We start from the raw sequence: 26,823 nt of genomic DNA, 5'->3' as shown, positions 1-26,823 counted from the left end.
TAGCATACTCTTCAAATTTGAAGAATGCGACCACAGAATCTGGTAGCAAATTTTGACCAACTCTAGGTGGTTATAAATTTAATGGACTCCACCCCCGGCGACATTAGTATTGGGCCACCTCATTGGCGGACATTAGTAATGGTGTGGCGCCCGATAATCAATGTCGCGGTTTTTTTATATAATGTCGCGCGACAGTCGGACTTTTGTCATTTTACAAATTTTTTTTCAACTCAGTCACTCTAGTTAATAGGAAAAAAATGAGTTCCGACGACGAATCCGTCTATAATAACCAAACACGATGGAGTGGTGGCGGTGAGAAAGAAGAAAACAGTGTATACGTTTGGGATAATCCCAGTGGTGATCTAGATGATGAACCAACCACTTATGGAGCTGGAAATCAAGGAGCTAAGGCTGACGATCCATTGCTGCTTCAATATCAGCAAGTCGATTTTGAATTTCCTGCGGAGGCTATTGATTTCAGCCATCTTAAGCCGGTGTCTAAGAGGTTTCATGATAGGCATGTCTCAAGAGTTGTTCTTGAACAACGGTATGTATTTTAATTTCATAAATTAGTAGTAGTAGTAGTTAATTTTAGTAGTTCAATACATTATATTTTTATTTTTATTTTTTTATTTTAGTTTCATTTTGCGTACATCAGAGATGTGTTATGTATCGGGTTCGGTATACTCCACGTGCGCTTAAGACGTGGTGGGATGATATTAAGAAAGTCGGTGCACTTGACCATGTTAGAGATGCAATTTTAGTGACTCCCTTTGCTCATCTAGTTGACATCCCTTACAATAAGACTGACATTCAGGGAGTTATTAATGGTTTAGTTGAGAGATGGTGGGATAGTACACATACTTTTCACTTCCCTCAAGAAGAGTTGGGCTTCACTCCATTAGATTTTTGCATGATATCTGGTTTGAGTATAGGATTAGGTAATCCGTTGAGATGTAGCACTGAATTCCAGAGTTGTGCCCAAATGATGACTTTCTTCCCTTGTCTGACCGAGGAGTCATATGACAGTGGTGGTGTTAGGATTTCTGGTATCAAGGCTGCATACATTACACCGTTGACTACTGATTCAGGATTGCAGTTTTTGATAGATTATTTGTCACTTGATTCCGATGATGGTCAAGCACATGTTGATGAGTATGTAAGAGCTTTCTGTATGTATTTGATGGGTGTCTTCTTTTTTCCTTCTAGCCATTCCACGATTAACTTGGGATATCTAGCTAACTTTGAGCACTTGCATGAGTTGGGCGGTATTGATTTTGGTGGAGCCATATACTATCATTTGTTGTGTTATTTAGATAGGGCTTCTCGACAGACTGGTGTTGTCAGTAGTCCCCAGATGGGAGGGTTTGTCATTCTCTTAGAGGTATGGTTTTATGAGTATTTTCGTGCTGCAAATCCTATCCTCACAGAGTATACCGATGAGAAGCCTAGGCTTCGGGGTTTGCACGGACCTTGTCGAATTTCGTCGACCCGGTGAGATCGGTCATAACATAACTTCGTCCAACCCGGATCGAGCTTAGCACCACGTGCTTCTATTGTTTAGAGGCCTTGGAGGACATCTGCACATCGGGCGAATATTTGTAGATATGCATTGTTCATTTTCATAGGAGGATGGTATTCACTTGTGGGAGTGATATGGGGTGGTATTTAGGGGATAGATGTTACGGGCATACCACACCATGCTTTGGTATCCTCCGATCCGCCTACTCATGTATCGAGGCTAAAGACATGACCTTAGAGCAAGTCATCGAGAGTAATGTGCATTGGACTTGGCTCTGAGGGCTTCGACCTAGTTACATTGCGGACTTATGAGCAAAGACTACCGCATTGGTTTAGGGTGTCTATTGGTCATTTGCTCCCCAGCCGTAGGTCGTCTGCAACATTCATCTGATTAGCAATTTGGGTGTCGACGTGAATTCAGATTGGCCACCGTCACAACCAACGTTTCAGGCTAGACCTGTGCCCACATTTGTTCCAGCGCCAGATCCCCCTCAGTCAGAGTGGCCTTGGGTTTTCAGTTTGAGCGATACGAGTGGCCAGACGATTTACCAGCCCATTTCTTCTATTGATGCCACTCTCGGCCGATACGCTTAGAGAGCGACCTTGGACATCTATCTCTGGTAATTATTTTTATTGGTTTTGTTTTATTATTTTGGTTTATTATGAAAATGTCATAAATTATTAATGAATAATTATTTCAATATGACCTACGCATGAGATATGAGACATGCATTCGTGTAAATGATGGTTTGCGCTCCTCAGTATTCGCCTACAGTGTTGAGAGAGAGAGACTTCTTTCCCAGGCTCATGTGGATTATGACGATTTGCAATGCCAGATTGATGAGTTACAGGCTCAAATTGATCGCACAAGGATGAGTTCATCACGGCATTGACAGACGGAGAGTTCAGCACAAGGACAGTCGAGGAGGAGTTCACAGCAGAGGAGGCATATGTAGGATAGTCTAGGAGGTTGTTGTATGACGATTATTATTATGTTGTGTGATTTAGAATTGTTCATTTGATCATTTTGATATGTTGTGTGATTATTATTATGTTGTGTGATATGTTGTGTGGTTATTATTATGTTGTGTGATTTAGAATTTACTTCATTTGATTTAGCAAATGAATTACAATTTTTATTAATAGAACGACAACTAATACATGATTGCAAAAACATAAAATAAAAATAAATAAATAAAAGATAACTATTACATATCACCATTTTATTACATACTACTAGAGTTACTCTAATTATCTAATAAATAAATAAAAGATAACTAATACATGATTACAACAATCAATGTCGGTCACCCCTAATGCTCTATAGATGCTCGACAAGGTCGCTTTTAAGTCTATCATGCATAGTTTTTTATTGAACTCGTAAAGTCCCTTCAATGTAGTGTTCCCGAGTAGGTGGGATCTGTGGTTGCCCTTCTGGATCAGGAATGTACCTCCTCATTTCATAATTTTTATTCTTAGCTCCGATTACCATATTGTGCAATATGATACATGCTCTCATAACAGTACTCATTGTCTCCACATGCCATAATTTGCAAGCTTTCTTCAAAATACCAAATTTAGCTTGCAAAACCCCAAAAGCTCTTTTAATATCTTTTCTTGCAGCTTCTTGCATCGTTGCAAACCACTTCGTCTTTAGAGCATTAGGGTTTGAAATTGTTTGTATAAATGCCGCATAGTCAGGATAGATACCATCACCTAAATAATAACTCATATTATAGCTATGCTGATTTACATCAAAAGAAACAGGTGGAGAAGTACCATTGATCACATGCTCAAATACTGACGAGTTGTCCAACACGTTGATGTCATTGTGTGACCCTGGCATCCCAAAGAAAGAATGCCATATCCACAGGTCTTCGGTTGCAACAGCTTCAAAAATAACAGATGGTTTTCCAGAACGACCACTGTAAGCACCTTGTCATCCAGTTGGACAATTATGTCATTCCCAATGCATACAATCAATGCTTCCCAACATACTTGGCCATCCACGTGTGGAAGAATGTGCAAGCAAGCGTTTTGTATCTGCAATATTTGGCCTTCGCAAGTAGACTGAACCGTACAATTTGATAATTGCATCACAGAAATGCCTCAACGCCTGGTTTCCACTTTGCTCGAAAATGTATAATTGATCGTCAAGTTGATCAGACACTGTGTCATAACCAAGAATACGCAAAGCTGCAGCCACCTTAACCAGAGGATCTACCAAGTTTACCAGCATTGTTAACATTAGGCTGAAAAAACTTAAAATGAGTCTGAATATCGTTGAAGATGTGAAGAAATAAAGATTTTTTCATACGAAAGCGCCGTTTGAAATCCTTTTTCGGAAAGACAGGACGATCGACGAAGTAGTTGTTCTTCAAGATTTCCAAAGTCAAAGCATATTTTCTATGTTTAATTTTTCGACCCTTCTTTGAACCACCATGTGGTGCCTTCGGAGCATGTACTTGTACTTGTGCAAGTACAGCCAAAGTGTGTTTCATAAGGGGCATGACGTTAACAAATTCTTCATCAAGACTATCTACCGAGTCTTCCGCTAGAGGAGATGAAGAAGAAGACGACGATGAAGATGAAGATGAAGATTGAAGCGGAAATATCTCATATACTTTATGATCCATTTTTTCACAATGTGTGTGTTGTTTGTTAAGGATTGATGTGAAATGGTTGAGTTGTTTGATACAAATGTTTGAGTTGAGTATGTGTAAAATGAAGAAGGAGATGAGTGTAGATATAGAAGGTATAAATCCGGCCGTTTTTTGCCCGTTGGACCACGCCAGTAGTAGTAGTAGTGGCACGCGACAGTGGTAATGGCGGCTTTGTTGTGATCAAAGTCAAAAAAGCGACATTAGTATTGGTGTGCCACATTACTATTGTCGCTCCGCATCCGCATCCAAATTGCCAAATTTGCGAACAAAGAATGCGAACAAGCAGGTGATGCGACCACGAATGCGACCACCTAGAGTTAGAATTCCGGAAAATTCCGACGCATTTCTTCAAATTTGAAGAATACGACCACGAATGCGTACACTAGAGATGCTCTAAGAAAGGTTTCTTGTGGGTTGTGGCAACCTATAGCGGTATTTTTCTTTTTATTCATTTATTGTTTTGCATCTTTGTTGCCTTCTGTAGTTTAAAGACAAAAAGAAGTGTCTTCTAAATCGTTATTCTTCTCAAATCCCAATCAGTTCATTGCTTTAATGATGAATGGTTGTTTAAAGCAAGGCCCAAAATATCGATATCGATGAATATATCGGTGTACCCAAAAACCGATATATATTGGATATATCGGATATTTCGGATATATCCATTTTTTTGGTAACCAGTCCAAACTATTTAAAATATTGGAAATATCGGAAATATAATATCGGAAATATCGGATATATTGGAAATATCGGATTTATATTTTAAAATGGTCAAAAAGTCAACCGATATATATCGATTATATCGAAATATCGATTATATCGGCGATGTAAAGTTTCATATCGGAAATTCCGATATATATCGGAAAAAAAAGAATTATATATTCGGTGAATATATGTCGGAAATATCGATGTCGGTGTACCAAAATACTGATATATATCGGATATATCGGCGATATTTTGGTCCATGGTTTAAATACAGGGCATGTGGTCAGGCAATCAAGCAAGCAAACACTGAGTTCATTTTGCGTACGAACACAATCTTTGTGTTTTGCAATTCGTCCATCACTTTTTTAAGCAGTGATATACTAATGAAGTTGACTCCCAAAGCAAAATAATACTCAAAATATCAGGTCCACTATTAATGGGCCGATTGGAACCATTATATGTAGAAATATAGTTATGTTTTTAAAATCAATTCTAATTTAATTTTAGTTTTGAGATAAATTCTTATTGGTAAAAATTATACCAAATAACCAAATGTAAATCAATTTTTGATTTATTGAACAAATCAAAAATAGAAAGAGAAATTACCAAAAATGGAAAAAGATTAAAATATGATAAGTCATTTCAAGAGAAAAACTCTATAATTTTTGTTTATCATTCTTTTAAGTTTTTTTTTTTTTAAAATGGATATTCTCATTTTGAGAATGAAATAATGTTTTTAAAAATCTTTTTACCAAACAACTTTTTTTATATCCAAAATCAATTATACGATTTATAATAGATTATTTATCACAAAATAGATTATCATAATAGTTGCCAAACAGCCCCTAAAGTTTTTTGATATAGTCCAACGATTTTGACCAATTTTTCTTTTTCTGTTTCTGTTGCCAGCTGAAATATTGATCAAATGCAAAACTTCATGGGGTTCAACTCATCGGCATACACTCATCATCCTGACATCAAGGCATTGAGCAACACCACCTCAACAAAAATGACGGCTTGAGATCAGTTGGTCAGTGTCTGATTTCGGATTTTTTATTTTATTTATTTTTAATAATGTCTGTCTTTTTATCTGATTTGGAAGTGTATGTCAAAATAATCAATAATTCAATATACAATCTTGAAATGACGTGTTCTTGACTTGAAGAAGATATCAATGAGAAGGAAAAAATCTAAAAATCATTATAGCAGAAACGGACCCATATTGTTTGAGTCCAGCTCAGGCCGAAAGCAACGGTGCATTTTTTTGGCAAATGGAAAAGGACAACAAATGCGATAAAAGTATTCAATATTAGAGGTCGAAAAATGGCATCATACTTCATCAGCAGCAGCTTAATTTGCCGTGCCTTCGTTATCGAAAAAAATATAGTCATGCCATCTTCGCCCATCACGGATTCACGGGTTAAGTGGATCATGTTGTACGCCTGTACTTATGCCTTCTTCTTTTTTACTGGATAAGTTAAATATATTAAAAAGATCAAAAAAGAAATAGTGATCTTGGACACTCATAAAACACACTCCCATATCCTAATTTTAAAATAAATAAATAAAATAATTTTAGACACATTTAGATTTCTAAATTACTATTTTTTTTATTAGGTGTACCCAAAACAAAATAAATCATTTATTTCATATAAATTGTGGGACTCCATACGTACTACATTCTAGATACTCTACATTCTTCACTTGTAACTGAAAAAAAACATGTTAATATATCTTATTTTTCTTCGTGTTAATCAAAAGAAAAAAATGTTCTTGATTTCTTCTTTCAATCAAAAGAACGAATACCCAAAAAACGTGTTGTTGTTTGTTATTTTTATTTTTATATCATTTTGTCCCTATTGAAAATATCTCAAATTAATTTTTAATGTAGGAGATGTTATTGGATTGAGGTGGTTATTGGGGTATGACAAAAACTTAAATTAGTTATGGGTACTGGAATATTTTTATGATTGTGTCCAAATCACTTAAAAGAAAAGAAAATACAAAATAATTTATGAGTATTTGGACAACCCAATACTCAAATACAAGCTTTCTTTCAATAGAGGACATCCAAACAGTTGGATTCCCTATTAGAAATTTAGAACACAACACTAGCAAAATCTAACAAACTTAATTGCTAAATGGATTTTCCCACTTGTGAATCAATGCAGGCTTGCCTACAATGTGTTCGGCTTCCTGATGAGCAGGGCGGCTCAATCCCATAACAAGATATGCATCTGCTTAGGGCCCTGTAGCCCAAGGGGCCCCAATATAATTCAGCCTGCCCATTGTTTGTCAGCACACTACTGTTTTTCACACCACTTTTTTTCAGCCCCTTATTTTAATAGTTAGATAACGTTTTTTACAGTGGAAAGTAGAAAATTACATTAGTTCTAAACAAATTCTACGCCCCCCCCCCCGGTCATTTTCCAACAAAAAAATATTCCTTGTGTCTTTTGGCATTCAAATTTTATTTAGAGCCTCCAATTATCTTGACCCACCCCTAGTGATGAGTAAACTTGCTCCAACTTTGGCTAAAATATCGCAGAGTTATGGACTTATGCCTGGTCCCACTCCCCAACCATCCAACTGACTTCTTGATTAGCAGTTTCCATTAATTCTAGCTAAATGCCTGAAGCCACTTGACAAAAGTTAATAATCTAAACCAACCTTCTACTATATCTTGATTAATGATGACGAATCATAACCCCCGCCCCCATAATAACATATTATGATATTTCAACCTTAACTATACAGTATACCTGTTCGTCAATGTCAAAAATAGATAATTTAAACATGAGTACTTTATCAAATATATATGTTAACAACGTATTGACTAATAAATTGAAGTCCTTCGAGTGAGCACATGAGCTTTTGGGACTACGATCGAGATACTCGCGAATTTCGTATCTACCACATGAACAACCATTCTCCATTGCAGATCGATAGTATAGTATATATTTAATGAACGCAAAGTATGCCTACAAAGGTTACATTGTCTCAGGGATCCAATAAATAAGCATAGTCCAGGAAAGTACTTGAAAGTCCTGAGAAATATCAAACGTTCCGTAATAATTCCGGGGTTTCAACTTGTCTGAAATTGGTGGTTATCATATCATGAATATGTTATTTGTTCTTGTGAACGTACGTAACTAAAAAAATGGAAAGAAGAAAAGAATAATAAGTTTCTTTCTCTTGTAATATTGTTAGGTTTTAGCTAAGATCGAATCTAATTTTGATTCATACACATCGTTTATCCCATAAGATAAAGACTCAATTCAATATATTTATCCGATTAGGTACATTTCATCTATACGTATCAGTCACTCAATCGTAGTCATCTTAATTGTTGTATGCACTTAATCATTTAGAAGTCTTTAATAGCCAAATAAAGCCAAGAGACGAGGTCTGGTAATTAATTATGCTTATCAATAATGTGAACCTTTCTATTTCAGTATTTTCGCAAGTTGTGCAGTGTGCACAGTACATGAAATTTTATGATATTAAACCTTCAAATCTCCATATCTACTTGTTGCATTTGAATCCCAATTTAAGATATGCATGGTGTTTTTTTAACTACTCTGATTCTAATTTTATGTGAAATTTTATTAATATTTCGTGGCATATTTATTGATTGCCAAGAATCAGCTCACGTAACGATGGTGGCATATTAGTATTTAAGACATTTTTAATGCAACGGCTCTATAGTCTACACAAGTCCTTTTCTCGACACGGTGGGCTTTTCACACTTGTGAGTTGTGACAGGAAGGATAGTGGGGTCACCGATCAAACAGCTCAATGAACGTGTTGACCGTTATCATACCGAATAACTGATACCTTCTCGATTGAACCAAATTCTCTTTCACCCAAAAATTACCGTCAAACCCACAATCTTCTGTTTTAGTATTTTATTATAATCTTTTACTGGCGTGGAAGTGTGTTAGCCTATGATTACGGACCATAGACATTATCCCCAAAATTTGACACTTTTAGCCGACCAGCTTGCATAAGATTTTCACAACTCGGCTCAATTAGAAAAAAAAAAAATCATATTTATCCGTGAGCCTAGTGAATTTTTTGTATTTTGTATTAAAAAAAAAAAAATTACACATGAAACAAAGAGCTCGTCTAACCCTTTTTACTTTTCTAATTCATGTTTTCTCTGAGAAGAGTCCATCACGATTTCTCACCATCTTTCATGTTGAACTTGTTGAAAAAATCGAAAAAAAAAAAGAAAAAGAAAACATTATTTTCTCACTCCGCTCACTAGTTTGAATAGCAATTTACTAGTACTAAAAACTAGTTAAGAGGTACTTCTAAAATTAGACTGACTAGATGATGAATAACATATCGACTCCACATTCTAAATTTATTGTATGTCTCATTTACAACACGAGTATATAACACTGAAAAGTACTAGTCCAGTTTATGTGTTATTTATAATTCTCTATGTCCTTACTAAAAGTTCAAAACAAATGCTAATACCATATTGTTCAACTCGATAACAATACTCTAATACTCTGAAACTGAAAATTTATTGACAATTTCGACATACACGGATACACCTCATATGCTCAAAAGTCAAAACATGAAAAGGAAAGAATCAGAACCAATAAGACAGGATCTTCATTTCCCACCTATCGACTAACAAAGGACAGTTTGGTCATTTAATCAGAATCTTCGAGAGCAGCATGTAAGTAAACCTATTCTTCCGGTCTACTTACCCACACCGCGTGAACTTCTCATAAAGAAGAAAAAACTCTGTCTCCTTTCCTTCTTTTTATTTCCTCTTCCTCATTTCTTCTTTCTTCTTCCATGAAGCTTTCCTAAAGCAAAAAAAAAAAACAAATCATGATTTCCATTTTCACCCTCAAACAATCTTTCTATTTCCAATCCAACAACTTCTTCTTCTCCTCAAAAAAGCAAACTTTCCTCATCGGTGGCAACCACACCTCCGCTCGTTTTTGCTCTCGTTAAACCAACAGAACAAAACAAAACAACCCCTCTTTTTTCCCCTTGTCCTAAAAACCAAAAAAAACTTACAAAATGGACCATTCTTTGAGTAAATCAAGAAACTTGTTCATACGTATACTTTTGCTAGGAGCATTCGTCTCAATTCTCCGTTTTGTTTATGTTGTTACAGTAAATGATGGAACTTGTGATGCTACTGACTTGTGTTTCTTTTCCATGCCAGAGGGTAATAATATAAATATCGGTACTAATACCGGCATGGGTGTGAGAATAAGTGCAGTATCGGTATCTACTACTGATAAAAAGAATGGTGATTTATGGACAAGTAAAGAATGGAGAAAAACTGTTGATTTTTACTCATCTATATTTCAAGATTTGATTTCTGAGAACATTTTGAATACTGACTCAAAAGCTTTGTGTTTAGAAACAGTTAAAGGGGAGGAAGTATTTGCATTGAAAGAGATTGGTGTTAATGACGCGATTGGGATTTCCAAGAAGGCGTTTAAGCCTTTGGTTCGATCCGGTAAGGTTTATGACCAACCATTTGATGATAATAAGTTTGATTTCGTGTTTTCGGGGAATGGTGGTCTTGATAAATTGGTTAGTCCGTATGATTATGGTGGTGAGATTTGTAGAACACTTAAACCCGAAGGGTTTTTAGTTGTTCACACGGCTTCAGGGAAAGATATGTATAGTTTCAATTCTTTTATTGGTTTGTTTAATTGTTGTAGATTGGTTAGGTCGCGTGATATCGAGGGGTTAGACCCTTTGGTACCCTCGATTCGTGAGATTGTATTGAAAAAAGAGTTTGGGATTGAGCTTTATAATGAGAATGTGGAGGAGAATACAAAGGGTAAGTGTGGGAAACCGGGGTATAAGCTTGATTTGGTACGGAATGCAGAACCATTGATATTAAAGGAGCCATTGAAACCGTGGATTACTTTGAAGAAGAATATACAGAACATTAAGTATCTTGCTTCTATGGTTGATATTAGCTTTAAGCAGAAGTATGTGTATGTTGATGTTGGCGCGAGGAGTTATGGTTCAAGCATTTACAGTTGGTTTAAGAAGCATTACCCGAAACAGAACAATTCTTTTGATATATATGCAATTGAGGCTGATAAAACTTTTTATGAAGAGTATAAAACAAAGAAAGGGATTACTCTATTGCCTTACGCTGCTTGGGTAAAGAATGAGACATTGTTCTTTGAAATTAATCGAGACCCGGGTCAGGAAGTTGAAGCAAAGGGCAGGGGAATGGGTCGAATTCAGCCCGTTCAATCATCGGCTAGTTCTTTGAATAATGTGGATAAAATTCAGGGTTTTGACTTCGCAAATTGGTTGAGGAGTACGGTTACTGAGAAGGACTTTGTGGTGATGAAGATGGATGTGGAAGGGACAGAATTTGATTTAATTCCAAGGTTGTTTGAGACGGGAGCGATTTGCTTGATTGATGAAATCTTTCTTGAATGCCATTACAATAGGTGGCAAAAATGTTGTCCGGGCGAGAGGAGTTCAAAGTATCAGAAAACTTATGACCAGTGTCTGGAGCTGTTTTCATCTCTCAGAGAGAGTGGAGTTCTTGTTCATCAGTGGTGGTAAATTGTTAGAACTCATTACATCTTCTGTAAAATTTTCGTTTTAATCATAGTTGTCTTTTTCGTTTTTGTTTTTTCAAAAAGAAAAGTCGAAGAGTCAAAGTTGAAAGTAGCTAGTGTTTAGTTTTATCAATTGTCTTTGTTATTGTTGTACTCTTGGAGTCTTGGATATGTTACGAGAAAATGAAAGTTGGTGCTGTTCAAGTTTTCATTAACTTGTAGTTCTCGATGTTGTTAGTTTCATGTTAAAGTAATGGTCAGAATTTATTGTTGCATCAATATTCTACTCATAATGTGTAGTGGATGTGATGGTGTATTTTGCTTATTCATCTATTCATTTACCTACTTTGTAATGTTTCTGTCATGTTCTATTGCATCTCTGATAGCTATACAATTGGTGTGAAGATCAAAATGTAGATTCCGGGTGTGAGTTGAGTGATTACACTTAGGATTGATCTTTGATCTCAGTTAGATTCGAGTGTCTTTTGCATTTAGTTATTAACTTTTGTGGTTTAGCATCATAAACAGAGGTCCTGTATGTTTATCATCCATGTTACCTTCAATATCATCCATGGAATATTAACTCTTGCAGTTTGGCATTATTAGCTTTTGCAGTCTGGCATTTATGTGATGTTTTGTTAGGAGTCATGAGTTCCTAGTTAAGGGAGAGATTTAGGTTGAGTGTAGGAAAAAGATTTTGGAATTTGTTGCTTTCGTTACTATGGATTTAGTATTGAGTTAGCATTATTGTTCAGATAAAGGATAAGTATCTGAGCATTGCTTAATTATATTTGTTTACTTGTAGCATTCCTATTTGCTTATTATGATGGCACTAAAGTTATGTCTTCAGATTGAGTTCAGTGCCCAATAAAGGGGTCTGCTATCAGAGGGCAATAGTCTTCAGCTTGGCTTGCTCATTGATTTTGTTGGGGGGGGGGGGGGGGTTGCTCAAACATTTACACCGCTAAAAGCGATATATGCATTGGAGGCATTAAGAAATTGCTTTTTTTGATATATGCATTGGAGGCATTGAATCTGATTGAGGATGTTACTCAATTTAGAGTTGCCTGTAACTGCTACATTGGCATAAAGCTTCATATTTATTGAACTTTTGAACGGGTCGTGTGTCTTCTGTTGTACGTATCTCATCAAATCATAATCCTAACACCTCAGGACTTTGAAACTTAAGTGAATTGTAGGTTGCAGTGTAAGTTGACTGTTTTACACATTTAGTTAACTTGTCAGTCAACTAGTTCAAACTTTCACTGAAGATGGTTCATTTTTGGACTGATGAAATTTAGTAATTAGCAAGGTTAGATTCTGTTCACTTGTTTTTTGCGGCCTAGTGCTTCTATTTTACACTCCCGCTCGCCCAATTTTACTGATTGTTTGCTACTATATTTATGCAATAATGTTGTTGGTTTAGAAAAGAAATGCAGGAGATAGACGGTCTCTGTTTTTTTTTAAGGGTAGAAATGAATGCAGCAGTTGTTCTGGTAGTTGTACTGTTGGACCAGTTGATCCGTTCTCACAACTGAAATCTTAATCATAAGGAAGAGGAAAACAAGATCTGATAGAGATGACGAGGTTCATTATTTATTGCACATGGTATCCAGCGCATTGAAGTTGATAATTAATTAGCACAAGGAAATTGAATGCGTTGTTTGGTGCCAGTGGAGCATTTTTCATTCACTAAAACATGGTTATACACTTGTACTTATTCAGTTATTCTTATGCCCTTGCCCCTGTTGCACTGTCCTACTTGGGGGTTGGCTGTTGCTTGCTACTCAATCTTGACTGGAAATTTGAGGGGCATAGACTCATAGGACTAGACAGCGTAAAAGAAAGCGGGAGATTTTTCAGAAATATTGGATTGATAAGATTTTAGGAACGACTTTAAAATTGGAATATTGAAGTCTAATATATTTTTATTTGAAAAAATGGAAATTCATTATTTATATAAGTCAATTGGATATCTTACTATATTATAAAAATGTGGGGCTGATGAACAGGAAAATTGCCCCTATGCCTTTTGTTTGTTTGGGTTTTTTTTTTTTTTTTTTTGAGCAAATAACTATTAATATATAGGTTTTTTAGAAAATCAAAACGACATCGAAATCGAAACGTATCTTATCATAAATACGCTCCTGTTTTGGGAAAATAGCTTGCACATGATGGAAAAATAGTGATTTAACTTGATTGTAAATTTTAAAAAAAGTGTTGTGGCTCATCCATGTTGGGATGTGGCATAAAGCTAGTGTTAGATAATTAGAATGGGTTTTGGAAAAATGGGAAATTTGGGCAAAAGTAGCATCCCTATACTTGTACCAAGGCCTAAAATATCGATATATTTCAATATATATATCGGACCCCTGATTGATAAGTGTGCTAAAGAAGTGCTTTTCATATACCGAGTATGAAGGACAAGCCTTCAAACTTGCATGGACAGAAAATAATTATCCATAGTGAGTCAACTGTCACCCCCTATATCTCGCTTGTCCATTCATGCAACAAATTTCAAGTGGTTTTTCTTCTCTTTTCTTCTACTTCCTCTTCTTCTTGCAATGTTATTTGTGATAAATAACACAGATATATTTTAAAGGAAAATACTTTCATAGTAGTAGTAGTAGTAGTGGATCAGGTGGTCTACATATTTTCCAGCGCTTACATATGGAAGTATCTGATCCAACAAGCAGATGTTTTCCCACTCCTGGTATACATACAAGGGGATTGTGGCTTAATGATCATCATCCATTGGACTATGCACTTGATCTTCTTTTTTTCCAACTCCCAATCATGTGCATTACCACCAGCATCCTCAACGTTCTTCTCAAGCCTCTTGGCCATCCCGCAATCATATCTCAAATTCTCGTCAGTAAAATTCTTTTGAGTTGTCTCTTTAGTACATTTTGTTCTTGTAAATATTATAATTCAGAGTAATCTAGGCGCACGATGTGAGGCCCTTAAAATGACTTGATTAACATATTTGAGTATTGCAGTTCTATCCTGTCCTGATAAAATAGTTAAAAGGATAGTTTTGAATTACAAAAAGGAGAGAATATATATGATCATTTTGGGAAACTAAAACATGGATGATAGTAAATATCAATGTTAGCTCCAGTGGTAGAGATCTTTAACAATCTCACCCTGTGAGCTGTGTACCAGAAATAAACAAATCCAATCGAGTCAAAAGGCATATAGAGGCCAAATAGTAAAACACAGGCACATAAATTTGCGTTACTATCAAAACAAAAGGAAAAGTAGGATTTTTTAGTATTACACCCCTACTAGATGAGCCAATTAGAAAAAGTATACTTAAGTCTACGATGTACGTGCTACTGACATTATTATTTCTGTCGATGTTTTCAGGGTGGTCTGATGCTCGGTCCTTCATTCCTCGGTCAGAGTAAGGAGTTCACGAGAATAGTATTCCCAGACAGAGGAAAAGTTGTACTTGAAACTTTTGGATTGTTTGGCTTCACAATTTTCCAATTTCTTATTGGAGTAAAAATGGATCATAACATTATTTTGCAATCTGGAAGGAGAGCCATAGCAATAGGTATCTTAGGATACATAATTCCTTTTACATTTGGTGTTTTAGCAGCTATTGTCCTAAGAATCTGTGTGAATGTTGACACTAACGTATCAAGAGTGCTTAGCATTGTAGTTGGTACAGAGTCTATGTCTGCCTTCCCTGTTATTACTTGCTTCCTCAGTGACCTCAAGATTCTCAATTCGGAGCTTGGTCGTCTAGCCTCCTCTTCATCTTTAATATCTGATATCTGTTCAGTGGTTTCTATTGTAATTTTTAAGATTAGTTTCATGCTCAAAGGCGAAAAAGCATTTGCAAATACCTTAGGATCCATAACATCAGCTGCTTTCTTGCTAGCCATTGCTGTGTTTTTGGTCCGGCCAGCAGCATTATGGGTCATCAAAAAGACTCCAGAAGGAAAACCAGTCAGGGAAATTTACCTATGTAGTTTTATTATGCTGTTGCTAGCGTTTACATTTGTCAGTCAGATCACTGGGCAAGGTTATGTAATGGCACCATTTATATTCGGTTTGGCTATACCATATGGACCACCTTTAGGATCTGCATTTGAAGAGAAGTTCGACTGCTTTATTTCAGTGTTGCTCATGCCAATCTTTTACACTCTATGTGGATTGAAGACAGATTTTTTTACCCTTGATGGGAATGTGTGGATTGTTCAAGTTGTCATCTTAAGCTGTTTCATTGGAAAGACCATAGGGGTAATGTTGCCTAATCTGTATTGTAAAATGCCCATTCGCGATGCTTTCGTAGTTGCGCTGATAATGAACAGCAAAGGCATAGTTGAGTTAGCCTTGTATAATACGTGGTTGGAGGATCAGGTACTTAAAGCTCTGTATTTGCCCCTTTCTTGTTTTCTTATTCTCCCTCTAGAGGTGTAACATACAGGAATTATGCTACTCTGTGCAGGTATTCACCAAGAAAATATTCACCACAATGACGATCCAAATTGTGTTTACAACTCTGTTTGTCTCGCGCCTTGTGCAATGTCTTTATAATCCATCAAGACGGTACCTGTCCTACAAGAGAAGGACAATCCAACACTCAAATCTTAATACGGAACTCGGTATACTTGCTTGTGTCCACACCCAAGACAATGTGCCTAACATCATCCAACTCATGGAGATATCGAGTGCAAAAAAGGAGAACCCCATTCATCTTTGTGTTCTCCATCTTGTTGAGCTTATAGGCCGCTCATCATCTATACTGGTCAAGCATCAACGAAATGGGAAGGCTTCTGCGAGGTTCACACAGTCGGATCACATTATCAATGCTTTTAGGTATTATGAGCAAAATAGAAAAGACCTAGTCTGGGTGGATATTTTCTCGAGCATTTCTCCTTTTATAACAATGCACGACGACGTATGCTCACTAGCTCTAGATAAGAGAGCATGCCTCATTATTATTCCCTTTCACAAGCAATGGGTGGCTGAGGGTGCTGTAGAGTCCTCTACTGCCATGAGGAACCTAAACTACAATGTACTTGAAAAGGCACCTTGCTCTGTAGGAATTCTTGTAAACCACAGGTACGTGGGTTCTTGTGCAACTCTCATGCCAAGAAAGGTATTATACTGTGTTTCCGTACTTTTCTTTGGTGGTGCTGATGATAGAGAAGCATTGTCATATGCTGCAAGAATGGCAGAACATCCAAGTGTAAGGCTCACCCTGCTTAGGTTCACCTCGAAACACAATGTGTATGATGATGAGAAGATGAAGATTCTTGATACTGAGGTCTTAACTGCATTCAAGAACGAAACTTTGCACAACGAGAGAGTTTGGTCCAAGGAAGAAGTGGTGACAGACGGCTCTGCGCTTATGAAGGTACTTAGATTAATACAGAATGGCTATGACCTTGTTATGGTCGGGAGACGTCACGTGGAGTCTCCGTTTACATCTGGGCTAACAGAATGGACTGAACATCCAGAGCTAGGAATAGTAGGTGATATACTAGCCACATCCGATTTCAGAGGTGTTCCTTCTGTGTTGGTGGTGCAACAGCAGGCCCGGGTATGGGGCATGCAGTACCTTGAGCACGCTCCCTAAGCTTCAGCAAGAAATCCTAGACACTTCAACATGAGGCACAGGGATGTTTGTAAAGCATTTTGTTTATTCTTAAAATTGTAACATATAGCTCTTCATATCCTTCTTCTTAGAAGTACTTGTTAAGTGCCGAGGAGAAAGCACTTCTCTACTTAGAAAGTTAGAATTGCACATATATGGAATAACCTGTGTAAATCTCATCAGTATGTCTTTTATACTCACTCTACTAGGTAAGTTATGCACATCAGCAGAATATATGCTGATTGTTTTCGTTCTTTTATTGTTAACCAAATTCATCTTTCCTTTAATCCTGTCAAGCAAGACACCTCTCCAACCAAAACAATGTTAACTAGCTTATAAAGGAGGGAAGGGGGTGTATTGTCTAAAAGACCCAAAAAAAAATGTAGACTTTCTTATTGAGTATCAATTAAATAATTAATTGACAATGAAACAAAATTAACACTTTATAATACACGATTCACGGTTCAGAGAAAATTTTCGTTGAAAAATTGGTCTCCAAAGTCTCTGTCAGATTAACTCATAAGACAAGGTTATTGCGGGTCATCAATGGCTAAAGACGCAGCCAACTTCCCCAAAAAAGTGTGACAAAGGCACGCAATATACATCCACAAGCCACGTAATGGTTATTGTTGGGTCCCTCACCTCGTGAAGTATTGGAAACTGATTTTGTTTTGGAAACCATTTGGAGTTGTTTATTTGAACTTGGGTTTCTAATTCTTTTAGGAAACCAAAATTGGAAATTAGGAGTCTATAAATACTCTCATATGTTAGTATAACACAGAAGTGAGAAAAAACTAATTTTGAGAACAACTAAAATTGAGAGAAAACCATTGCAAAGAGATAAAAGTTGTAAGGAGAGAGATTTGTAGAAGAGAGATCTAGTAAGTGTTGGAGAGATCGATCGACTTGTGAAGAGTGATTGTAATCTTTCTTCCCAATCTTATAAAGGATTTGCTCTTGTGGATTATGTATCATTGGCAGAACTACGTTACATCTTGTGTTGTGGTATGTTTTACTTTCGTTGTATTATTATTATTTGTTTGTGATAGTTGTTGATTGCTTAGAGAGTTGGGCTTGTTAGGTTGGTTGTAGTGAAAGTTTAGATTTTTCGATTGGAGTATAAAGTGTTCATTCAAGATAACTTAGAGGGGATTGATTTGTATAATATCGTTTTCCCCAACAAGTGGTATCAGAGACAGGTTATATTAATCACAGAAGATAGTTATCCAAATCTTGTCCAGAAGGTGTTTGATAAAATTCTTGAGAGAAGGTTTGAGTTGAAATAACTTATCGAGATAGACCATTCTATAAACACTCGCATTACTAGTCTGAATAGAGATAACTATACTATTTGGAAAGTCAAGATGGAAGACTTGCTCTATTGCAAGGACTTGGCACAACCCATTGAGAATGAAGGAGTAAAACCAGACGCAATAGCAGCGGCTGAGTGGAGCAAGCTTGACAGAAAAATAATTGGGTACATTCGACAGTGGATTGATAACAGTGTCTTCCACCATGTATCCTAAGAGACTACCGCTTTTGGCTTGTGGAAGAAACTCGAAGATCTCTATGAGAGAAAGTCGGCCGAAAACAAGGTACTTCTCATTAAGAATTTTGCTAACACGAGGTACAAAGAAGGTTCCTTAATGTCTTGAGCATCTTAATGAAGTACAGAATACCATCAATCAGTTGCACTTGATGAAGATTGATATGGGTGACGAAATTGAGACTTTATTACTATTAAACTCTCTACCCGACAGTTGGGAGACTTTAGCAGTTTCTCTTGGCGGAGCTGCTAAGGATGGAATAATTACCATGGAGATGGCTACCAGGGCATTCTTGAATGAGAAGACAAGAAAGGACGCACAAAATAGCTCCTGTCACTAAGAGATCCTTGTTATAGAAAATCAAGAGAGAGGCAAAAGTAGAAAACCATCTCATTCTAGAGGTGATGACAAAAGAAAATCTAAGAGCGCGAGTAGACCTCCTAAGAAAAACTTGTCGTGTAATCATTTCGGTATCTATGGCCACTTCAAGTATAAATGCATAGATTTGAAAAGGGATGAGAAAACTAGTACCGTACATGAAGACGAGTTAGAGTTGAAAAAAAGCACCACCACCGGTAGAGACGCCACAGATATTGCTTCAGAAGGTGAAGTAAGAATTGTGTCAGACTGTGATGAGTTATGCTTGAGCACTTCATGCCAGGGTACAGAGTGGGTGGTAAATACAGGTGCTTCCTACCACGTCACACCCTAGAAGAGTTTCTTTACTACCTACAAATCGAGTAATTTTGGTGAGGTAAATATGGGTAACAGTGGCGTCTCAAAGATTATAGGCATTAGGGATGTTCATGTAGAAACCAATGCCGTCTACACCTTGACACTCAAAGATATAAGACATGTCCCTGACATTCAACTAAACCTAATTTCCACAAGGAAGTTAGATGATGATGGCTTTCAAAACTCGTTTGGTAACGGGGTATGGAAACTAAGCAGAGGTTCCATTATAGTTGCCAAAGGGAAGAAAACTTGCTCGCTTTACAAGACACATACTAGTTTGTGTAAAACAAAATTAAATGCGGCACAAGAAGAAGCTTCCTCCGAACTATGGCATAAGAGACTGTGTCATATGGGAGAAAAATGCATGGAAGTTCTAGCTTGCCAAGCAAAAGGCCTTGCCAAACATAAAAGGTACGCATTTAAATAGATGTACTCATTGTTTGGTTGGAAAGCAACACAGAGTGTCTCCAAAGATTCCCTTCTCACAGAAAGGAGAATGTCCTTGAGCTAGTACACACATATTTATGTAGTCCTATGAAAGTAAAGTCCCATGGGAGAGCTTTGTACTTCTTGACTTTCATTGATGATGCGTCAAGAAATATATGGGCATATAGTTTGAAGACCAAGGATGAAGTACTTGGTGTGTTCAAGACTTTCCATAGCATGGTGGAAGGAGAGACAGGAAAACCTTTGAAGTGTATTTGCTCAGATAATGGGGGTGAGTATATTGGGCCATTTGAAGAGTATTACAAGAGTCATGGGATTCGTCATGAGCAGATCGTTCCCAAGACACCGCAATACAATAGTATAGCCGAGAGGATGAACCGTACCATTGTAAAGAGGATGAGATGCATGTTGTCTCACTCTAAGTTATGAAGAAGTTACTAGCACTACAAGAGATGGGACCTTTTGCGACCATATTATTATCGACGCTTTCAAACTGTTGTTGATATACAGCATCTGCGACTAATTTAAAGGTAGCAAATAAATTTTGGTAGTGTACATTGTGGGGCACTAATTGCTACGCTTTTAACAGTTGGTAAAGATATTCCATGTTTTATTTTCTAAAGAAAATAATTTATATTTTGTTAAAGTTCAATAGCTACGTTTTTAAGCGTCGATAATGATAATATTTATCAGCAACCCTATAAAGGGTAGCAACAGCTATAACATCGGCTACGCTTTCTATTACATCGGCCACGCTTCCGTATACGTCGCTGGTCTTCTTTAGGGTAAGTCTTGTGATAAATGTTGTCGCCCCCATTTTAGTTATTTGGCCAAAATTTTCACTAAATGCGCCAAAATTTTCAGATATTTCGCGGGTTTATGTTTGAAGGAAAGTTGAAAAATAAATCAACACAAAACCAAAACTTCATCAGCGCCGCCGATACAAAAACCAAAAGCAGAAAAAAAGGTTGCAACTCGCGATTTCCTATCTATCTCACACCACCAGTAAGTCTCTCTCTCTCTCGCTCTATATATATCTCTCCTCTCTCTCTCTCCAATTGAGAATATTTATTCTCATCTTCCTGTTGGCAGGTATCCAAATTTTCATATTGTTGCTCGGGTATTTCACAATTTCTTAAGTTTTTATCTCGGAATTCCTATTGGCAGGTATTTTAATTATTTGATTATGACTTAAATTGTTACTAATTTTAGGTTTTGTTATAGTCTGGGGTTTGGTATAGTGCAAATTATGCTTCGTGTGTTTTCAGTTTTGGGGTTTGGGGTGTTTAAATTTTTTATTTTTTTTTGTTCTCTTAGTGTTGGTTATATGATCTATGAAGGGTAGTGAAAATTTAGACCTTTCTAATGTGAATTGTTTGCTTCATTTTGCTATAATGTGGGGTTTGTTTTAATGGAGTTTGTTTAGATGGGGTTTGGTTAATTTTGGGTTTTTTCTTCTTTAATACTCTAAAAATCAAAACTTTCAAGTTTATACTTCAATTGCTCTCTTTGTCTACTGAATACTACTTTGTTTAGATATTTTAGGTAGAAAAGTTAAGGCTTTGTTGCAACTGAAAAATTCGCTGAAACAATTCTTTAGCGGAAAAAATTTCAGATATTTCGCGGGCTTATGTTTGAAGGAAAGTTGAAAAATAAATCAACACAAAACCAAAACTTCATCAGCGCCGCCGATACAAAAACCAAAAGCAAAAAAAAAAGGTTGCAACTCGCGATTTCCTATCTATCTCACACCACCAGTAAGTCTCTCTCTCTCTCGCTCTATATATATCTCTCCTCTCTCTCTCTCCAATTGAGAATATTTATTCTCATCTTCCTGTTGGCAGGTATCCAAATTTTCATATTGTTGCTCGGGTATTTCACAATTTCTTAAGTTTTTATCTCGAATTCCTATTAAGGTGTATTTTAATTATTTGATTATGACTTAAATTGTTACTAATTTTAGGTTTTGTTATAGTCTGGGGTTTGGTATAGTGCAAATTATGCTTCGTGTGTTTTCAGTTTTGGGGTTTGGGGTGTTTAAATTTTTTTATTTTTTTTTGTTCTCTTAGTGTTGGTTATATGATATATGAAGGGTAGTGAAAATTTAGACCTTTCTAATGTGAATTGTTTGCTTCATTTTGCTATAATGTGGGGTTTGTTTTAATGGAGTTTGTTTAGATGGGGTTTGGTTAATTTTGGGTTTTTTCTTCTTTAATACTCTAAAAATCAAAACTTTCAAGTTTATACTTCAATTGCTCTCTTTGTCTACTGAATACTACTTTGTTTAGATATTTTAGGTAGAAAAGTTAAGGCTTTGTTGCAACTGAAAAATTCGCTGAAACAGTTCTTTAGCGGAAAAGCTAAGGTATTTTTGGGGTTTTTGTTCTAATCACGCCAAAAGCTAAGGTATTTTTGGGGTTTTTGTTCTAATCACGCTAGAATTTATTTTTTGGGTTTTAAAAAATCCAGAGTAAAAAGTTGCTTTTTGTGGAGGATAAATCCAGATAATTGAAAAAAACCACACGCTCACTCGCGATCTCAATACATAGAGATAAAGAATTGATTTTTATAAGATGGGTGGAAGTACAATAGATGATGATTGGGAGTTGACTGCTCCATCTAGTGATGTACGTACTTTGGTTTTAGTAGGACGTACTGGTAATGGGAAAAGTGCTACAGGGAATAGCATTCTTGGAAGGAAGTCTTTTAAGTCACGGGCCAGCTCATCTGGTGTTACAAGTACTTGTGAATTGCAGAGGTCTGTTTTAAGAGATGGTCAAATATTGAATGTTATTGATACTCCAGGTCTCTTTGATTTTTCTGTGGGATCTGACATTGTGGGCAAAGAGATTGTGAATTGTATTCGTTTGGCTAAGGATGGGATCCATGCAGTTCTTGCTGTTTTTTCTGTTAGGACTCGTTTTTCACTGGAAGAAGAAGTTGCAATTCAAACTCTGAAAAACTTTTTTGGAGAGAAAATTGTGGATTACATGATTGTTGTTTTTACTGGTGGTGATGAACTTGAGGATAATGACAAGACCCTGGAAGATTATCTGGGTCGTGAGTGCCCTAAACCTTTACAGGAAATTCTTAAGTTGTGCAAAAATCGTGTTGTGCTTTTCGATAACAAGGCCAGGGATGAAAGTAAGAAGGATGAACAGCTCAAAGAACTGCTATCCCTTGTAAACAAGGTCATAGCTGAAAATGGTGGGAAGCCGTATACAGATGAGTTCTTTGATAAACTAAAGAATGTAGCTGTGAAGTTGCGCGATCAACGAGAGCAGGTTGAGTCTTTAGCGGGTTACTCTAAACAGGAAATTTAGGAGTTAAAGGAGCATATGTACGAGTCATATAAAGATCAGCTGAAACACATAACTGACATGGTTGAGCTCAAGCTTAAGGAAACCACACAAAGGCTTGAACAACAATTGGCAGAAGAGCAGGCTCCACGTTTGAAGGCAGAAAAGTTTGCACTAGCAGCACAAATGAAATCTAATGATGAAATCCGTGCACTTAGAGAGAGTTTGGAGAGAGCGCAAAAGGAGACCGAGATCTTGCGCAAGCAAGCCGTAAGCGGAGGATGTGCTATATTGTGATTTATTTATATTTGCCACGCCCAATACATTTTAGTGGGGGAAAACCTTTGGAGTGATTACTTGATTTGCTCGGTCAAGTATCCTATGCCAGAAAGTGTTTTGCAAGTTTGACCTCTATACTTAATATTTTCACAAATGATTTTATGTATGGACCAAGTCGGTCCTTTTAAATAAAAAAAAATCCAGATAATTGGCCTCAACTGGACACTTATCTTTGTACCTATGAAGTGTATATTAGTTTGCACTTTGCTCATACTTTAAACGTTGATGTCTAATGAGTCGATGAAAGGTACCAACACCGGTTGATTCCGACTGAAGTTAGTAAAATACATATAGCTAATGAATAAATCTTTATGAAAGTGGCTTTCACTAACTATGAGTTGTTTATCGATCATAACTAGAAGTCATGTAGCCTTTGCCCGCAAGAGGTTTGAATCCCTGCGTCCCACCCTCAACGTGAGAGTCAATTGTTCTTTCCTTTTATTTAAAGTATAAGTGGTGTAGTACAGAGCTTCAGAAATCCCATGCCCATATTTTATTTGATAAGGAATTGTTCTTATATTTTTTTCAATTTTTTTCTGTGTCCATGGATATATATGGTTAGACCATTCACACATATTATATATTGATGTATTGGTAACACATTGCAATATCAAGTCTCAAGAGTGGAAGATTTGATATTTTAAGCCTTAAGATGTTTACAAAACCGAAAATTCAATTCATGATACCTCAAATCTTCTAACAATCTAATGCTTGTGGCGTGGTGGGTCTCTGTCTCGTTCTAATTAATATGCCATTATCAGTCATCTAATCTGTATTTTGAGATAAAGACAGATAATCATCATTAGATTTATGCTTGTAATCCCAGAATCATTAAAAGAACTTGTTAATATATGTTCCTTTGTCAAATTCTGCACATGCCCACTTTCTATCACACTCTCTTTTGTTCCATTATTACTTCTCCCACTCTCTCCCCTATCATTTACATTCTTCTCCTTATTCCTATCAACAAAACTACTATTTGGACTATTTACTTCTCTAGATAAATTCCCTTGATAAGTTTTATCCACAACCATTCTTGTTATATATTTTTCTCATTTCCAGTAAAATTCTCACTCTGGGACTTGTTTGAAACTAAATTCCCATCATTAAAAAGCAAGAAAGCTAGAATTTTTACTCACTTCTTTGAAAATTCCTTCTTGGGCAGTTTTATTCCTACTTGAAAACTGGAATGGCCAAGAAACAAGAGGAGATTTAGTACTACTAAAGCCTTGAACAACAGGGTATAAAAGAGAAGCCTTTAAAGGATGGTTAAGAAACAAAACAGTTAACAAAAGAACAGAAGCTATAACTCCTAAACCAAAACCAGAAAACACTCTACTTTTTGTAGTTATAAACCTGCTCGATAAACCAAGTGACCTTAGAAACTTTTTCAACTCCATTGTACTACACTAGTATGTATAAGCATGTATGTGTTATGTATATAACTCTTTGTATATAACAATGTAGATAAAAATACGGAGATTACTAAGATGGGTTTGGAGTTTGAGAATAGTTAAGTGGTTGGGTTTCGAGAAAAGCAAAGAATGAGTGCGAAGAAACAGAGGTGAATGGAGAAGAAGAAGGTGAAGAAAAAGCCATATATCTCATAATGCACGAACTCAAGTTAATCACCGCACTACATTTTTTTTTTTCTAATGATAACAATTGTTCAAAAGCCATATATCTCATATATCATCATTAGAAAAAAAAAATGTAGTGCGGTGATTAACTTGAGTTCGTGCACCCTTGAATGTTGGTAGTAGTGTGCTGGCTTGGTCAATTAGAATGCCCAACATCTTTTCCAACTCTGCGTTTGTTCTAATTGAATATGTATGCCCTCTTTCCTGTTCATGTGTCCCTCACACCCTTATTTTAGAAATGGATTAGATACTAGAATATAAAAGAAGAAAAAAAAATGTACTCATTGGGGTGATGAAATGGTCTCGTGGGTACTCGACTTGGGTCTTTGTATAACTTGCGTACTATATACTACAAATGGTTCAAGTAAGAGATTCTCTATAGAAAAAAAAAAGTTCAAGTAGGTGATCCAACTAGATTGCAAATAAACTTAAATTGTTTAAGCTTTAAAATCTGGATCATCGTCTTGTATTCTTCGTTTGTTACTTTAAGTGTTCAATTTTATAAATTTAGTCTGTTTGATATATGTCAAAGGAGCTACAAGATATTTTCATTAAATTAGTAATATATACCTTTTCTGATGCACCCATTATGTATCAGGTTTCAAATATTTGATACAAATTGAGCCTTCACCTATAAGACATAGCATTCAAGATGAGCTTTAAGATACAAATTGTAAATACTATTCTAGATGAGTTTTAAGATACAAATTTAGAATACTAAGATTGCTCATTCTCACATGAAGCACTTTGAGATGGTAGCTTTGCATCTATTCGGCCCATGCTTTTAGTTCTCTTGTTTAGCTAACATGACTAGGTGTTGAAAATGTGAAAAGTTTAAATAATTGCAGTTATGATTTTGACTAAATTTTCTATTAATTTTCTATAATTCTTAGTGTAATTATAGTTGGGTTCAGCCTAGTATTATAGAAAAATTATAGGCACTTAATCAGGAAATTTAGTGCATACTTTATTGACAATCTTTTTTGAGTGTATAATTGTATGTGCATATTGTATCGATAAATTGGAATATATAGCAATAATAAGAAGTGAATGTTAGTGTTTTCTTTTAAAATATTGTTTAAATTGGTGGACAAAAACTAGATTTGTAATTTGACATTGCTACTTTTTTTGTCCATTTTGCAAGTGTAGAAGTAATCTAAGTATTTGATTATGAACTTAAGTTTGGTCCACTTTATAATTTTTTTTCTTCCTTTTTACCATGTTTACAATAAGACTGAGTATTCTTTTTGCGACAAACTCATGAATGTTAATTGATCTAGGATTATTATATTCTTAGCACCATCAAACTTGATAACGTTTGATAGTATCATCTATATGGCTAACACGTGATAATGGGATAAGCTTATAAATATTTTGTATGATTTGTTGGTCTGTTTGAACCCTTTGGCTTGTTTGGTTGAGTTTTGTTTAGCTAGTTTTGGATATGGCTAACACGTGATAATGAGATAAGCTTATAAATACTTTGTATGATTTGTTGGTATGTTTGAACCCTTTGGCTTGTTTGGTTGAGTTTTGGTTAGCTAGTTTTGGATGCGAACACCTTTGAATTCAAATTGATTTTGTTCAATGTGGGTCAGTGTACCTTAGTGCCTTTAGAGAGCGGGGGGCTCCTTAGTACCTTTACAAGTAGTCTTTTTCAATTCAAGGTTCTTGAGAGAAGCCACTTACATGTGTGTACTGCTATTAACATATTGTTTTCACTTACAATGTCTAGCAATTGCACGTAAAT

General features: G+C 36.1%; 2 protein-coding genes and 1 pseudogene across 2 annotated transcripts; all 3 read left to right on the top strand.

Moving 5' to 3' along the window:
• Positions 1–9,538: 9,538 nt before the first annotated feature.
• LOC147488967 (methyltransferase) lies at positions 9,539–11,734 on the top strand. The gene has a single exon (XM_086570504.1). It carries the CDS (start codon positions 9,933–9,935, stop codon positions 11,457–11,459), a length of 1,527 nt encoding a protein of 508 aa, XP_086426630.1. The 5' UTR covers positions 9,539–9,932; the 3' UTR covers positions 11,460–11,734.
• Positions 11,735–13,985: 2,251 nt separating this feature from the next.
• LOC147488966 (cation/H(+) antiporter 15-like) lies at positions 13,986–17,266 on the top strand. Its single transcript, XM_086570502.1, has 3 exons — positions 13,986–14,326; positions 14,825–15,826; positions 15,915–17,266. Exons 1-3 carry the CDS (start codon positions 14,126–14,128, stop codon positions 17,046–17,048), a joined length of 2,337 nt encoding a protein of 778 aa, XP_086426628.1. The 5' UTR covers positions 13,986–14,125; the 3' UTR covers positions 17,049–17,266.
• A 5,046-nt stretch (positions 17,267–22,312) lies between these two features.
• On the top strand, positions 22,313–23,539 carry LOC147488965 (immune-associated nucleotide-binding protein 9 pseudogene; annotated as a pseudogene).
• Positions 23,540–26,823: the final 3,284 nt, after the last annotated feature.

Source organism: Coptis chinensis, chromosome 7, assembly GCF_015680905.1.
Source record: "Coptis chinensis isolate HL-2020 chromosome 7, ASM1568090v1, whole genome shotgun sequence".
Taxonomy (NCBI): domain Eukaryota; kingdom Viridiplantae; phylum Streptophyta; class Magnoliopsida; order Ranunculales; family Ranunculaceae; genus Coptis; species Coptis chinensis.
The sequence above is the reverse complement of the archived record's forward strand: the minus strand, read 5'-3'. Positions and strand labels throughout refer to the sequence as shown.

Excerpts from the sequence above, each read along its gene's own strand:
- LOC147488967 (XM_086570504.1), top strand. The coding sequence starts at position 9,933 with ATGGACCATTCTTTGAGTAAATCAAGAAACTTGTTCATACGTATACTT.
- LOC147488966 (XM_086570502.1), top strand. The coding sequence starts at position 14,126 with ATGGAAGTATCTGATCCAACAAGCAGATGTTTTCCCACTCCTGGTATA. Across the intron at positions 14,327-14,824 it reads CAATCATATCTCAAATTCTC|GGTGGTCTGATGCTCGGTCC; the intron begins GTCAGTAAAATT and ends CGATGTTTTCAG. Across the intron at positions 15,827-15,914 it reads ATACGTGGTTGGAGGATCAG|GTATTCACCAAGAAAATATT; the intron begins GTACTTAAAGCT and ends TACTCTGTGCAG.